The sequence below is a fragment of the Megascapheus bottae genome, chromosome 3 (assembly GCF_031878675.1).
Source record: "Megascapheus bottae isolate mThoBot1 chromosome 3, mThoBot2.hap1, whole genome shotgun sequence".
Lineage (NCBI taxonomy): Eukaryota > Metazoa > Chordata > Mammalia > Rodentia > Geomyidae > Megascapheus > Megascapheus bottae.
The window spans coordinates 30,364,046-30,377,339 of record NC_143511.1 but is presented as its reverse complement, the minus strand read 5'-3'; the positions used below and the strand labels follow the sequence as shown (position 1 = coordinate 30,377,339).

General features: G+C 44.0%; 1 protein-coding gene across 1 annotated transcript in view; it reads left to right on the top strand.

Moving 5' to 3' along the window:
* Positions 1-12,572, top strand: part of LOC150065169 (semaphorin-4D-like) — a 56,886-nt gene extending 44,314 nt beyond the window's left edge. Inside the window, exons 13-22 of the mRNA XM_090329737.1 lie at positions 1,694-1,787; positions 2,947-3,060; positions 3,914-4,065; positions 6,199-6,374; positions 6,459-6,606; positions 7,879-8,101; positions 8,923-9,038; positions 10,378-10,550; positions 10,623-10,666; positions 12,218-12,572. Of these exons, the coding sequence (XP_090185863.1) occupies positions 1,694-1,787; positions 2,947-3,060; positions 3,914-4,065; positions 6,199-6,374; positions 6,459-6,606; positions 7,879-8,101; positions 8,923-9,038; positions 10,378-10,550; positions 10,623-10,666; positions 12,218-12,534 (1,557 nt within the window). The 3' untranslated portion in view covers positions 12,535-12,572. The remainder of the gene's footprint in view (positions 1-1,693; positions 1,788-2,946; positions 3,061-3,913; positions 4,066-6,198; positions 6,375-6,458; positions 6,607-7,878; positions 8,102-8,922; positions 9,039-10,377; positions 10,551-10,622; positions 10,667-12,217) is intronic.
* The last annotated feature ends 722 nt before the right edge of the window (positions 12,573-13,294 follow it).

Genomic DNA, 13,294 nt, shown 5'->3' with positions numbered 1-13,294 from the left:
TGTGTGTGTGTGTGTGTGTGTGTGTGAAGCACTGGGCACTGGTGGCTCATCCCTTTAATCCTAGCTGCTCAGAAGTCTAAGATTTGAGGACTGTTGAAGCCAGTTGAAGCCAGCTTCATCAGGAAAGTTCACAATAATCTTATTGCCAATTAACCACCAAAAGAAGAAGAAAAAGGAGAAGAAGAAGAACGAGGAGGAGGAGGAGCAGGAGGAGGAGGAGGAGGAGGAGGAGGAGGAGGAGGAGGAGAAAAAGAAAAAGAAGAGGAGGAGGAGGCGGCAGAGTGGAAGCAGAAGCAGCTAAAATGGAGTTGTGGCTTAAGTGGTAGAGTGCTAGCCATGAGCACAAAAGCTAAAGGACATACCTAGGCCCTGAATTCATGACTGGCACACACGCACAAAAGTTATTAACTTCAGATCAGATACTTAGTATGTAAGAGACCCCGGGTTTGGGCCCCAACCCTGCAAAATGGCAAAGGAAGCACAGTTTTGTGTGGAAGGTGAAGCCATGGCTGGGTAGAAACTACTGAAATGAAAAATTCTTGTGTAGTATGCAAGACATCTTGTGTTTAATCGCTAGCACTGTGAAACAGACAAATAGAACAAGTAAACAAATATCAATTCAACCTGGGGTGAAAAATGGCAAGAAAAAGTACGGACGGGCTCACTAGAAATTAACTTAGGTCAGCGAAACTGTTCATACCTACAATTCCAGAATTCAGGAAGCTGAGGCAGAAGGATCATGAGTTGAAGATCAGGCCTGTGCGACATGTTGAGACAAGAAAAATCAAAAGAGAAATTTACTTAGGAAACCAGGTACTTGCAGACACATCTATGGTGTGATCCACAGTATGAGTTTACCTGGTTGTTGGTGGCCTCTGACATTGGACTCTAAAGTTGATATGGGATAGGACAGTGTTTCTCAGATAGAAAGACTTAAGCCCTCAAATAAAGAAGTTTTTTTGCTTAGGTGCAAAGCAAAGGAGTGATACCAGAAATATTTGTGCATCAGAGCATTTCAGGAATGAATATATCACCTATCATTTCTAGGTATTCTCTGCTCTTAATTACCTGTCACTTCAATTTGTCTCACTTTTCCAATATTTTGTACTTGGGTAGTTCCATTTTATTCTATGTACATCTTAGAGTTTCTTGTGTGTAGAAAGAGATTAGACCAAGGTTGAATTCTTGGACTATGCTTTCTTTCACTGTGGCTTGGATTGGCTTGGAGTTTTAAGTACCTGGATCCATCTGGCATATGATTTTGTGAGTGAAAGAAAGGAAAGATTATGCTTCTCGCTTTTAGTTCCACTTTGTGCTCCTGATTGACTGGATAATGTCATTCTCCCTGTGTTTTTTGTAGTAATGTTCTGCACACAGCCTCTGGTCACTGGCTGAGCACGTCCTGTATTAGGTTCTCTCTGGCCTCCTAACAACTCTGAAGTTATCAGCATCTAGGTCTCCGTTTTCCAGATGAGGAGACAGTGATCTTGAGTAGCTGAGTCAGGGCTTGAGGCACTGATGCATGCATGGGGCACCAGTGGCATACAGCACAGCAATGTGGTCCAGCATCCATTTCCTCCACTTTATTCGTCTTCCAGGAACAAGGAATCTGTAAAGTTAGACGGCACAAAGACACACTGTAAGAATGGAAAATCTGATTTTTATGAAGCTCTTTCTCTTTATTCCATCGTAGAACTTAGTATTCTTCAAGTTTCTGGGAATAAATGAGGATGGCAGAGGAAAGTGTCCTTACAGCCCTGCGTATAGCTCTACATCTGTTATGCTGGGTGAGCTCCCCTACTCAGTCTCCTTCACCCCTGAAGGTCATGGCTCCATGTTTCGTCCTGCATGGGAGTTTTGGCTTCCATATCTTCCTCCATTTTGTCTTCCCTGGCATACTGTTAACATCAGCTGTCTATGCAGAAGGTGGTATATTTCTCAGTACAGATTCTTTAAGAAGAGTATTGAATGCATTGTTGAAAGTGCTAGCCAGTCACTACCATAGTAGCACACAACTCTGGCTTTCTTTGGTACACAACTTATGTATGATCCTTTTTTTAAAATTTTAGTTTTTAATTTTTATTTTTTTGCTAGTCCTGGGCCTGAGCACTGTCTTTGGGCCTTCCTCAAGGCTAGAGCTCTACCACTTGAGCCATAGCACCACTTACGGCCTTTTCTATGTATGTGGTACCAAGGACTCGAACCTAGGCCTTCGTGCATGCTAGGCAAGCACTCCACCAGTAGGCCAAACTCCCGGCCCCTGTATATTCCTTTGTGCAAGGAAAAAGAGCTGTGGAGTTCCATGCTGTCTGCTGTGGTCTCGGACATCTTCAGTGAGCAGGCTGTGTACATTGTCTGCACAAAGGTTTATGCTCAACTTTTATTAGATCCATGTACAGTTTGTGGTTATGTGATATCCATCCTACATACACACGTTAGTCTTCACCTTCAAAGCAATATTCAGTTAACCACATCAGATGCTCAGTACATTCTTGCAAAAGAGGTTTAGGACGAGGCAATTCTATCTTCTTGCAGATTGATGCATGTATTCTAAGCATGTTTATAAAGTTAAGTTACTAAAGAGAAGATGTATTACATGCGTTTCACGTGAGAATGTTTTCAACTTAGAAATGTTTCCTCATATGCAACCTATGGTAAATTGAGGGACATCTGTATTAGCAGATGTGGGAAGTTCTCACCTGTGTTATATTTTCTTATTGCCCTTTAACTTGTAAAATGCACTCATTGTGGCTACTGACTTTAACCCCACCAAAGAAAAGACATAGATGTAGGCAGCTGCAGCAGCATTCAGAAATTGAGAAATGTCTCTTTTCTTGGAGGGGATGGCAGGATTTAATTCAGTTCTGAAATAATCATACTTAGTGCCACAGTAAAAGATCTGATCTGATTCCTTTCCTTCTCTCTTCTGCCTCTGTGCTGCTACAGATGGACAGATTTATGCAGGGACATCAACTGACTATTTTGGAGAACTGCAGGTCATCTCTCGATATTCTCACATACATCCTCTGCGGACAGAGTACGACACTAACTTGCTATATGGTAAGACACAATGAATCTAACATGGTGGCATGCACCAGGTCTATCCTTGTAGGGTACTGAGCTTTAGTCAGCCACTAAGCAGTGGGATATCTGGAACCGTTTGGTATCCCAAGTGTAGTGAGGGATTTGTTGACTCTTTGTCCATAGATTATTGTTTGAAGACCGCCCCCCCCACTTGAGAGATTCTGTAAGCCTAACAATTGGATGGAAAATGTAAAACTAAGATTGCTCACTTTGGGAGTGTGGTGTCATTTCGAGGTGAAATGAAGGATGTAGTCTTTGTGTCATGCTTCCATATCCTGGTCAAGTAGAATCAGAGGGTGCCCTGATGTTCCTAGATAATACTCTGTGGATGTCTGACTTTGATGAGTGGGTGTTAGGAGGAGATTGGCTGTGTTTTTGGTGGTGGTGGGGAGCACTGGCCAATAGGACTTTGGGTCCCTTCGAAGCCTCTTGGTCTCCAGGAAGAATTTAGTATGCAGGAACACTGCTCATCTCATAGAGAAGCACTTATTTTGGCGGCTGGGGTTAACTGGTTTGAGTCATTTTATGAAGCAGCATATGGTCTGTCTACCAGCTGAGATGTTCCAGTAGGTTTCTTTCATGACCCTGGGACATTGACTTGCAGGGCCACAGCCTAGAACACTTCTCTAAGGCTAAGAAGAATGAGGCAAGGCAGGCTTGGCACGGTCGTCATTCCCAACACGAGCAAGCATTTGTTTAGAATATGGCACACACAAGCCAGATATCTTTGCAGGAAGGTCCCCAGCACCCAAGGCTACACTAACTGCCAATATGAGGATCAGGCAATCATACATCTCTGTATATAATGACAATTGTCACCTTTCTGCAGAACCTAACTTCGTCTTTGCTGATGTGATCCGAAAAGGCCCCGATGGTCCCGAGACTGATAATGACAAGGTCTACTTCTTCTTCACGGAAGTGCCTGTGGAGTATGACTTCTTTTTCAAGTTGAAGATCCCCCGGGTTGCAAGAGTGTGCAAGGTGAGTGCTGGGCTGCTAGTCTAGGCCTTCTTGTCCTGTGAAAGCAAACCTGGAAGCGTGTTTCCCTGATACCCAATCTCTTCCCGTTACTGCTGCCGCCATAGAAGGGCCTGGAAAATCCTTTTGTTGTCAGGAACCCTTCATCAGCATCTGTGGATACTAAGGGGAGGGTGACACCTAGCCTGTAGCCCAGTAGCTTGTGATTCTTAAGCACCCTCCTCAGATCTCCCCACGCTAGAAGTCCAGTTTTGTTGCCTGTGCCTGCCAGATCCTGTAGGAATTACAATCTGATTGTCTGAAATTCCCAATCAACCTGAGAGTGAACCATGAACCAACAGCTAGAGGTGAAGAAGCCAGAACTACATTGAAATGTTTGTCAGGATCAGTCTTGACATTTGATACATGAGGAAGGGCTTAGCCTGTTTATAAAAGTGGGTTTTTAGAAGAAAAATACTGGAGTTAGAAAACTTCAAGGTACTTAAACTGGCATTTCCGGGCAGGACAGGGGATGGGTTTTAAACCATCAGGATCAACAGAACACACAGCCAGCAGTAGTCAGAGCCACATTTTCACCCTCCCCCCGACATGGAAAGGCACGCAGAACCATGCAGAAAACACTGTACACACCCAAGTGTCTGCCTGGCACCATACCGGCTGCCTGGACCTCTACCCAGTCCCCGGTTGTCATCACCCCATGGCAGCCTCAGCCCTCACCTTGTAGAGCTGAGTACCATCGGCGTCCAGGCCATGCTGTAAAACATGGTTCAGGTGATGAGTAAGCAGAACTCTGCACAGAGGCCAGACAGATGATCTCCATGGTTTCACTGTGTTTCTCTCCTGCAGGAGGAGAGAGCCAGTCTGGCCTTGTCACTGACCTTGAGACCTGGCTCTGGGGTAATAGGTTGCAAGGACGTGCATGGACAGGGTCTGTAACAGATACTGTAGCCTGCCTTCCACTTACTCCAAATCAAACATGAGCTGCAGGTCTGAAGTAATTTTTGTTGTTCCCCTGAGTCCTTTTCTTGTCCTGAACTTGTTCTTTCTGCTGGACTGGGGCCTGGATAATCACAGCTCTTGGTACCTCTTACCCTGTGCACACAACTGCTTCTGAAGAGCTGAAAGCCCATGGGAAAAATGGCCACAGACATTCTGGAAATTCCCTCTGCTAAACATCAGAAGATGAAATCCTCTTAGAAGAACAAATGTATCTTTTGTTCTTAACAGTAGAGAAGAGAATCGGATGGGTCTTTATTATGCCCACGGTAAATAAAGCTTCCAGCTCATACTCTGTGTATCCATTTTCTTCAGTGATTCTCCTCTGATGGATAGGATATTCATAACATAAACCCCATGGATGCCTGAATCCATGGGTAGCACAATATGCACATATGCTGTTCTTCTAGGCCTATAATACCTATAGTAAAGTTTAATGTATAAATTAAACTGGATAAGAGGTTAGCAATAGTAACTAATTGTAATCAGAACAATGATAAACAATATACTACAAAAAGTTATGTGAATATGGTTTCCATCTCAAAGGAAAGTCTATAGTCTGAGACTGGAAAATCACTGGTAATCAAAACTGCAGGAAGAAAAACATGGACGTGGGTTGGAGTCTCAAATGAGTCCTCTGCAGATCACAAGTCACATACATTTTACAGTTGTCTCTCAGCCAGAGGCCCAAAGAACAATGTTTAAGAGAAACCCATTGTATCCACACTACTTGAGCCATCATTTCACGGTTAGAATAGAAGTAGAGGCTTGATTTCTCAATTCACATTCACATCTTCACACAGGTAAGCTTCAATTCTGGAGGCTACCTCTTATTCCATTGTCCTTGACACATACATTTGTTGATATATCATGGTTGTAACATCACAGGAGACAAGAGCCCTCCCAGAATGGAGCCAGAGCTCCATTGGTCGGCTCAGCTGCCATTCAGATACAGGGATTTCATATTTTGTTTTATTTCATCCAGATTCTGATTCAAGTCAGTATGGATCAGAAGAGAAAACAAAGCTAGGTTGGTCATGCTGAGTACTAGCGAGAACAAGAAGGCAGTGGATTTTACATGTGGACTACATGCTTTGGGATCAATGTGAGCTCTGCAATGTCCTGTTTCTGGGGTTTCAGAATGACATTGGTGGCCAGAGAGATTTACAGAAGAGATGGACCTCCTTCCTGAAGGCCAAGCTGATCTGTTCCCAGCCAGACCTGGGCCTGATCTTCAACACGTTGCAAGATGTTTTTGTGCTGCGAACCCCAGACCTCAAGGAACCTGTGTTCTATGCCCTCTTCACCCTGCAGGTGTAAGTGCTTTTGGCATGTGGGATATTTCCTTCCCTCACTGACCTGCTGCTCTGTGAACACTCAATGAAGTCTCTTCTTTGCAGGGACAAGTTGGGGCTAGTGCAGTTGTCAGCTGTCTGTGCCTACACACAGTCCAAAATAGAGGAAGTCTTCTCCCAAGGGAAGTACGTGGGGGTTGATAACAAATGGATGCCCTACAGTGGCCCAGTACCCACTCCACGGCCAGGGGCGGTAAGTGAGATGGGGGCTTCAGGAGAGGGCTCTTCTTCCCATTCAAGTATCCAGGCCAGAGGGTAAAATTAAACACAGAACCCATGCAGCATTGGCTATTGGCTGGGCCTGAGATCTGATGAGCCCAGCTTGGACCTTCTCTTTTCTCTTTTGTGTGCTGTTGAACATATCTCACCATACTATCCTGTGAAATTAACCCTATATAATACAGCTATGACTATTTCAAGTTTCTATCAAGAACCATACAATTGCTAGGTGGCAGAGGCTCACACCTGTAGTCCTACTTACACAGGAAGCTGAGGTCTGAGGATCCCTGTTTGAAGCCAGATCCAGTAGGAAACTCTATGAGACTCTTATTTCCAAATAATTAGCAAAATTCCAGAATTGAACGTGTGTCTCAAGTGGGTAGAGTGCCTGCCTTGAGAAAAAAAAAGCTAAGCCTAGGTCTTGAGTTTAAGCTTCTATACTGGCAAGGAAGGAAGGAAGGCAGGCAGGCAGGCAGGCACAATTTTTCTGAAAAGGCTTCTCCACTATCCTGAGCTATCTTGTCCACTAGTACGTAAGAGTCATGCATTTTCCTATTAAATGGAGTCAATTTTAGATAAAGGGAATACAAATTTCCAGGGGTGATTTGGATGCCTGTTTCTTGTTTCCCAAGTAGCAAATAGGTGTTTGCTTCTCTATAACTAGCTCTCTCTCTTCCCCCCCTCTCTCTTTCTCTCTCTCTTTCTCTCTCCCCCAACCCTCCATCTCTCTGTCTCTGTTCTGTCTTTATATCTGTCTCTCTGTCCCTGTCTCTGTCTCTCTGTATCTCCCCCAACCCTCTATCTCTCTGTCTCTATCTCTGTCTCTGTCTCTCTCTCTCTGTCTCTCCTTCCCTCTTTCTTTGTCTCTCTGTCTCTCTGAATGTCTGGCATTGTCACTGATATTGTCAACTTTCTTCTGTGTGAATTGAATATTTTTAATGCACATCAAGAAGCTGGTACCAAAGAAATCCTTCCTGCCATATCTTTTATACTATTTAAAACTATGCTGTTTTCATCAATGCCTGACAAGAAAGGGCTATCGGATGATGTATTTTCAATCTTGTCCATTTTTTATGTTGATAGCTATTTCCTTCCCTGACTACGTCTCAAAAGCACAGTTTTGTCTTGTAGATGTGTTTAGAATTGTGTTCTTCGACTTCTGGGGAGAGGGCACCTCAGGTTTCCACTGTCATTCTTTTGTGATAATATTCAGTGGCTTGCTAACCAGTCCTTTCATTCTTCACAGTGCACCAACAGAGAAGCACATGGAACCAAGTACACCAGCTCTTTGAATTTACCAGACGAGACCATACTGTTTGTCAGAGACCATCCTTTGATGCATGACTCAATAACTCCAATAAATAACATGACTGAGTTTATCAAAACAGGTGTGAACTACACGCAGATTGTGGTAGACAGGACCCAGGCCCTGGATGGCAAGTTCTATGACGTCATGTTTGTCACCACAGGTGAGATCCCAGGGCTTCACAATTACTGGATGCTTCATCTTAACATAAGAGAAAGGAGATTCACATAAACCCCTTATGGATAGATGCAGTGTTGTTCTTCCTGTAACCCTTGCAGCTTGTGACAGTGTGAAAGGATTGCTGAGATATTGCAACATCATGTTCCCCGGGGGGCTTGTTAAACATGCAAGTCTGACCTGTGTCTGAGATGAGCTGCTGCGAAGAAGTCCCTATTGTCTTGGAAGAGGAGTGATACGTGTTTATATCACAACGTCAATTGTGATCACTTAGTGGCCTGGCATTTCCAAAGTGCTCTGCAGTAGGCCTTCTTCCTGCAACCTGAGAAGAATCAGGCTGATCCAAGTCCTCACCTGTGGGAGATATACCTCCCTCATCTGTACACTCTAATAATAATGGCAATAATGGCAGTGGCATACAGCCTTGGCAGGTGGCAAGGCACAAAGCCCATCGCGGTGCTTCTCTACTAACTTGTGTATCCTGCTCTCAGCTGCCTATAGTCCCAGCAGAGTGGGGTCTTTGGAGAGCCCCTTTACCTGGAATCTGCCTTTCACTGTCTCAGTGTCAACTTCACTGGTGAATGATGTTGGAAGGGGCTTATGCTTCATAAAAATTAGGAAAATGTGTAAAGTGATGTTCTAATGTATTGGTTTTGTGAAGGGCAATTGTTGCAATGCTCTTCATTGGACAAGTAAGCTGGGAGTATGGAAGAGGGAACTTTGCTTCCAAGATCAGAGTTCATGGTGTATGTCCTCCCTCCCCAACTCTGGGGCTGCCTCACTGACCTATGGCCTCGAACCTTGCAGAACAGGGCACCCTGCACAAAATTATTAGACTTGAGAACATCGTGTACATGATTGAGGAGACCCAGCTTTTCCAGAAATCTGGACTTGTCCAAACCCTGGTGCTGTCTTCAAAGAAGGTAAAGTAGTTGGGAAAACAAGATTGGCTGGATACCTTGCTGAATGACTTTTCATGTCTGTGATCTGAGTCTGATTGTTGAACTTGACCACTGAAGTCTGCCTGGCCCAGGTAATCCAGTCCCTAGGACAATACACAAAGCTACACGATGAACATGGGATTTAAAGTTTAGGAAAGGAGGCAAAGCAGAACTGGAAAGACAGAACTTCAGTGAGTCCTTGTGCATACGGTGGCAGCCAAAGTTAGACACTCCATCACTATGAACAAAAATGTTCTTATGTCCTTAGCCTGTGAGATCATAGATTGTATAAGTGGGATGTTATGTTGTACAAAGACACATCAATGTACCAACTGGTAAGAGAAATGATAGGTCAATCTATAGTTCCCTCTTCTGTCAACACCCTGCTTCCTTCCTAACCAGAGGCATATAATGTTTTTCATTAGGGTTGCATGCTCATGGCTGGTGCTATGCCACTTGAGTCATGCCCCCAGGCATGGTATTTGGCTATTTAATTGCAAATGGAGTCTCACAAGCTTTTCTGCCCAGCTGACTTCCAACCACATGTTCTAGTTCTTATCTCAGTAGTTAAGATTACAGGTCTAAGCCACAGGTGTCCAACTAGTTATCCGTTTACTAGGTCGTTCAGGTGAAACACAATTCCCACTCCACAGGCAGAAACATGGTATTGCTGTCATCATACATGTACCTTCTGTCAGACTATGTTTATTAGATATAACCATCAGTCCTGATCACCTGTATTAAGGAGAGCCACTCCAATTAATCTGGAATCAGTGATGTGACCAGAATCTGAAGGCCTTGGCTTTGAACGGGTCTGCACTGGGGCCTGGCAGCTGATTTCTTCCTTACAAAGGTGGCTGAGTAAAAAACCATTGGTTTGGCTTCCAACTGTGATGCTGTCTCATAGGCAGTGTTGCCAATAAGTCAACCTAGGGTGTAAGGCTAGGGGATCCCTTCCACCAGTAAGGACAACGGAAGGACAAGTCAAATGATCAGAGTTCTCCTAAAGAAGCTAGCATTGGAGAAGCTGCAAGCTGTCAGGCTGGCTGGCAGGGGGCGCTCAGGATGGAGGGAAGGCAGGATTCAGATCAAAGGCCTGGTGAGCCTTTGCCCTGTTGGACACCAGACACTGCCTTTCTTTTCGCACAGCTATAAGTAATCCTCGTTTTGGACCTCAACAGCCTTATGTGCCGACTGGCCCTGACATAGAAAGGACATTCCCCCTCAACGCAGCACACACTCAACTCCTAAAAATGCTCAGATCCTCAGCCATCCATGAGATTTGCCTTACGCCTGTTCTGTCTCTGCCTCCCACACATAGGACAGCAAGTTTATCTATGCCGGCTCCAATGCAGGAGTGGTCCAGATCCCCCTGGCCTTCTGCAGGAAGCACAGAAGCTGCAAGGACTGTGTGCTGGCACGGGACCCCTACTGTGCCTGGAACCCAACTGAGGGTACCTGCGAAGTTCTACATGAAACTCAAGGCCCAAGCAGGTATGGGCAGTGGGCCTCAAGCAAGTCCCCCCATAAATACACAGTGAGTGACTGTTGTCTGTTGTCTTCTAGGGGCTGGATTCAGGATATGAGTGGCAATGTGTTCTTGTGTCCAGGTGAGTTTTTCTCATTGTAGCATCTGGTGTGTGTGTGTGTGTGTGTATATGTGTGTGCGTGTGTGTGTGTGTGTGTGTGTGTTTGTGTTCTTTCTCTACTCTGAACAGAGGTCACCTGTCATATGCCAGACCTATGACCTCCTGAGTCCCTTTGATTACAGAAAGAATATTTTTGCCAGCATTGGTTATATTCACCAGAAAGAATTTTCTGTCTCCTATTGTCTTCTTTTCTGTTCTGGTCTGCTGGAGCTTGTTAAATAAAACTATCTGGGAAGAAAGGAGAGCTGCAGACTGAGCAGCTCTCATCCAAAATCCACAAAACAGAAATGTTTTTGAGTGGCAGTTGATGCCACAACTGGAAAATTTCATGTATGGCACAAATGTGCCACATGTAAGATTATTAATGATGGGTTATAAATTTATCTTCAGTTTGTGTTTACAAGCTGAAAATAGTTAAAACACAAATAGATTTCATGTTTAGATGCCTGCTCCTTACCCCACCCCCCACAAGATATGTCTCATTACACATTTACAAACATTCCAAAATCTGAAAAAACTTGAAATCCAAAATCTTTCTGGTTCCAAACACCTCAGACAAGAGACACAGAGCACATAATGTGTTCTGGCGTCTACTATATTTGACTTCAGATTAGGATGCCCCAGGCTTGGCTTCTTCTTCTTTCTGAACAGATAGCAATCCTCAGGTTAGGAAAAATTAAAAAGTGTATGACTGGCATTGAATGCAGGTCTCCCTGCAACTGCTAGAAGAAGCATTTTGTATTGGATTCAGGATTCTGTTGCTAGATGCACAGCTGCTCAATGCTTGATCTCCCTGTGTAGGTAAGTTTTCTCTTGGTCGGTGGAGTCGGAAGTGAGAAATTTGTGCCATCTGATTGTCCCCAAGGGCTGCTAACCAGGATCATCTTGCATTTGATCATATATTTTTCATATATTTTAAATTGTAATTAATAGAGGGGTTACAGTTATACTCGCCATATAGAAGAAGCATTATTTCACATACATTGATACCCCTTCTTACATTTTTGCCCCCATTTCCCTCCCCTACCCCTACCCCCCATTTTGTTTCCCCCCTTCCCTTTCCTATTTCAAATAAACACATAAGCATATATACAATATACCAGATTATAAGGTAAGATACTGTAACGTTATGAGAATAACCAAGGGACAACAAAAGAGATGAGCAATAACATTGTACATTAAGAATAACATTCACTCATTATAAAGCTGTTGTTTCCATATCCTGAAGGTCCTTTCATTTAGCCTCATCCTGTATGGCCTTATGTATCTAGACTTTGAGCTACTATAATCCTCTGCTAGGAGAGTCCAAATTTTGTACTAATTATTACAAATGAGGGAAACCATGGAGCCTATGTTCCTTTGGGTCTGGCTTACTTCACTTAATAGGATTTTTCTCTTTTGACCTAAAGTTCCATCTTCCTCCAGCAGGTGATACTCTTGTGTCATCGGCTTTTAAAAGCAGTTGAGGAAGTGAAACAGGGTTAACACTGTACATTTATCTTGCTGTTCTAGGTGAAAAAATATTAAATCTCCAGCAGCATTTTTCCTTCACTGGTAGCACAGCATATCTCAGATGCTCCCCCAAATCCAACATGGCCCGTGTGATATGGAAGTTCCAGAATCGTGTGATAGAAACCAAGGGGGATAAGTATATTATTATGGAGAAGAAAAACCTGCTCATCACCAAACTCTCAATGAAAGACAGAGGGAGGTACCAGTGCCTGTCTGAAGAGTGGGTCAACAACAAATCAGTTACTCAGGTGCTCAACAGATACTTCCTGGAGGTGATGTTATCTCCATCAGTGCCTTGCTCTGCTGATAAAAATTAGTAGGGTAACACATAAAGGGTTGGCAGCATCTATGAAGAGGCCATAGCACCAAGCCTCAGTCATATGAGCCATCAGCATCCTGAAAACCAAAGTTTGTCCTCAACATAATTCACCAGTTCCACTTATTAAAGACTGTGTATCTCTAGTCCAGTGACAACGACTTGCGCTCCATCTCTTTTCCTCTTAGTATTCATCCTCTTTCTTTGTCTCTTGGCCTACAAGTGCTGCAATGGCTACCTGCCTAGGTAGTCCTTGAAATTTCGCTCCATCTGCTACTTGAGAAAAAGTTGAAGTGGGGATTTTTCTCATCTAGATCACAACATAAAAGACACACGGGTAGAGCCTGGTATCTTCTCCCTGAAATAATGGTGAGCAACGGAGGCCAACACTGGAGCCCTGCTACACCGAGACAGGGACGGATACCTTCATCAGACAGAAACCATCCAAACAAACTTTCTGTCACAGACAGCCTCTTGGTGACCAGTATGAACTGATGTTCACTGGCTTGGGTGTGGTTGTTGACCTATCTGTGTTTCCCTATCTGAGTCTTGGAGTCTGTGCTGGGAGAGTTTTGTGTTTGCCCCTCAGTAGTCCAGTCTCAATAATAATAAAGCAGATTCTAGCCTTTGTCACTTTTTTCCTCTTGAGTTGAAGCATCGTTTTCACACATCCTTGTTCCTCTACTCCCTCCTGCTTCCTTTTTCCTTTTGAGGGAGCAAGAAGAGGGGGACTCAATCGGAGAGTACTCTCCCATACCCAC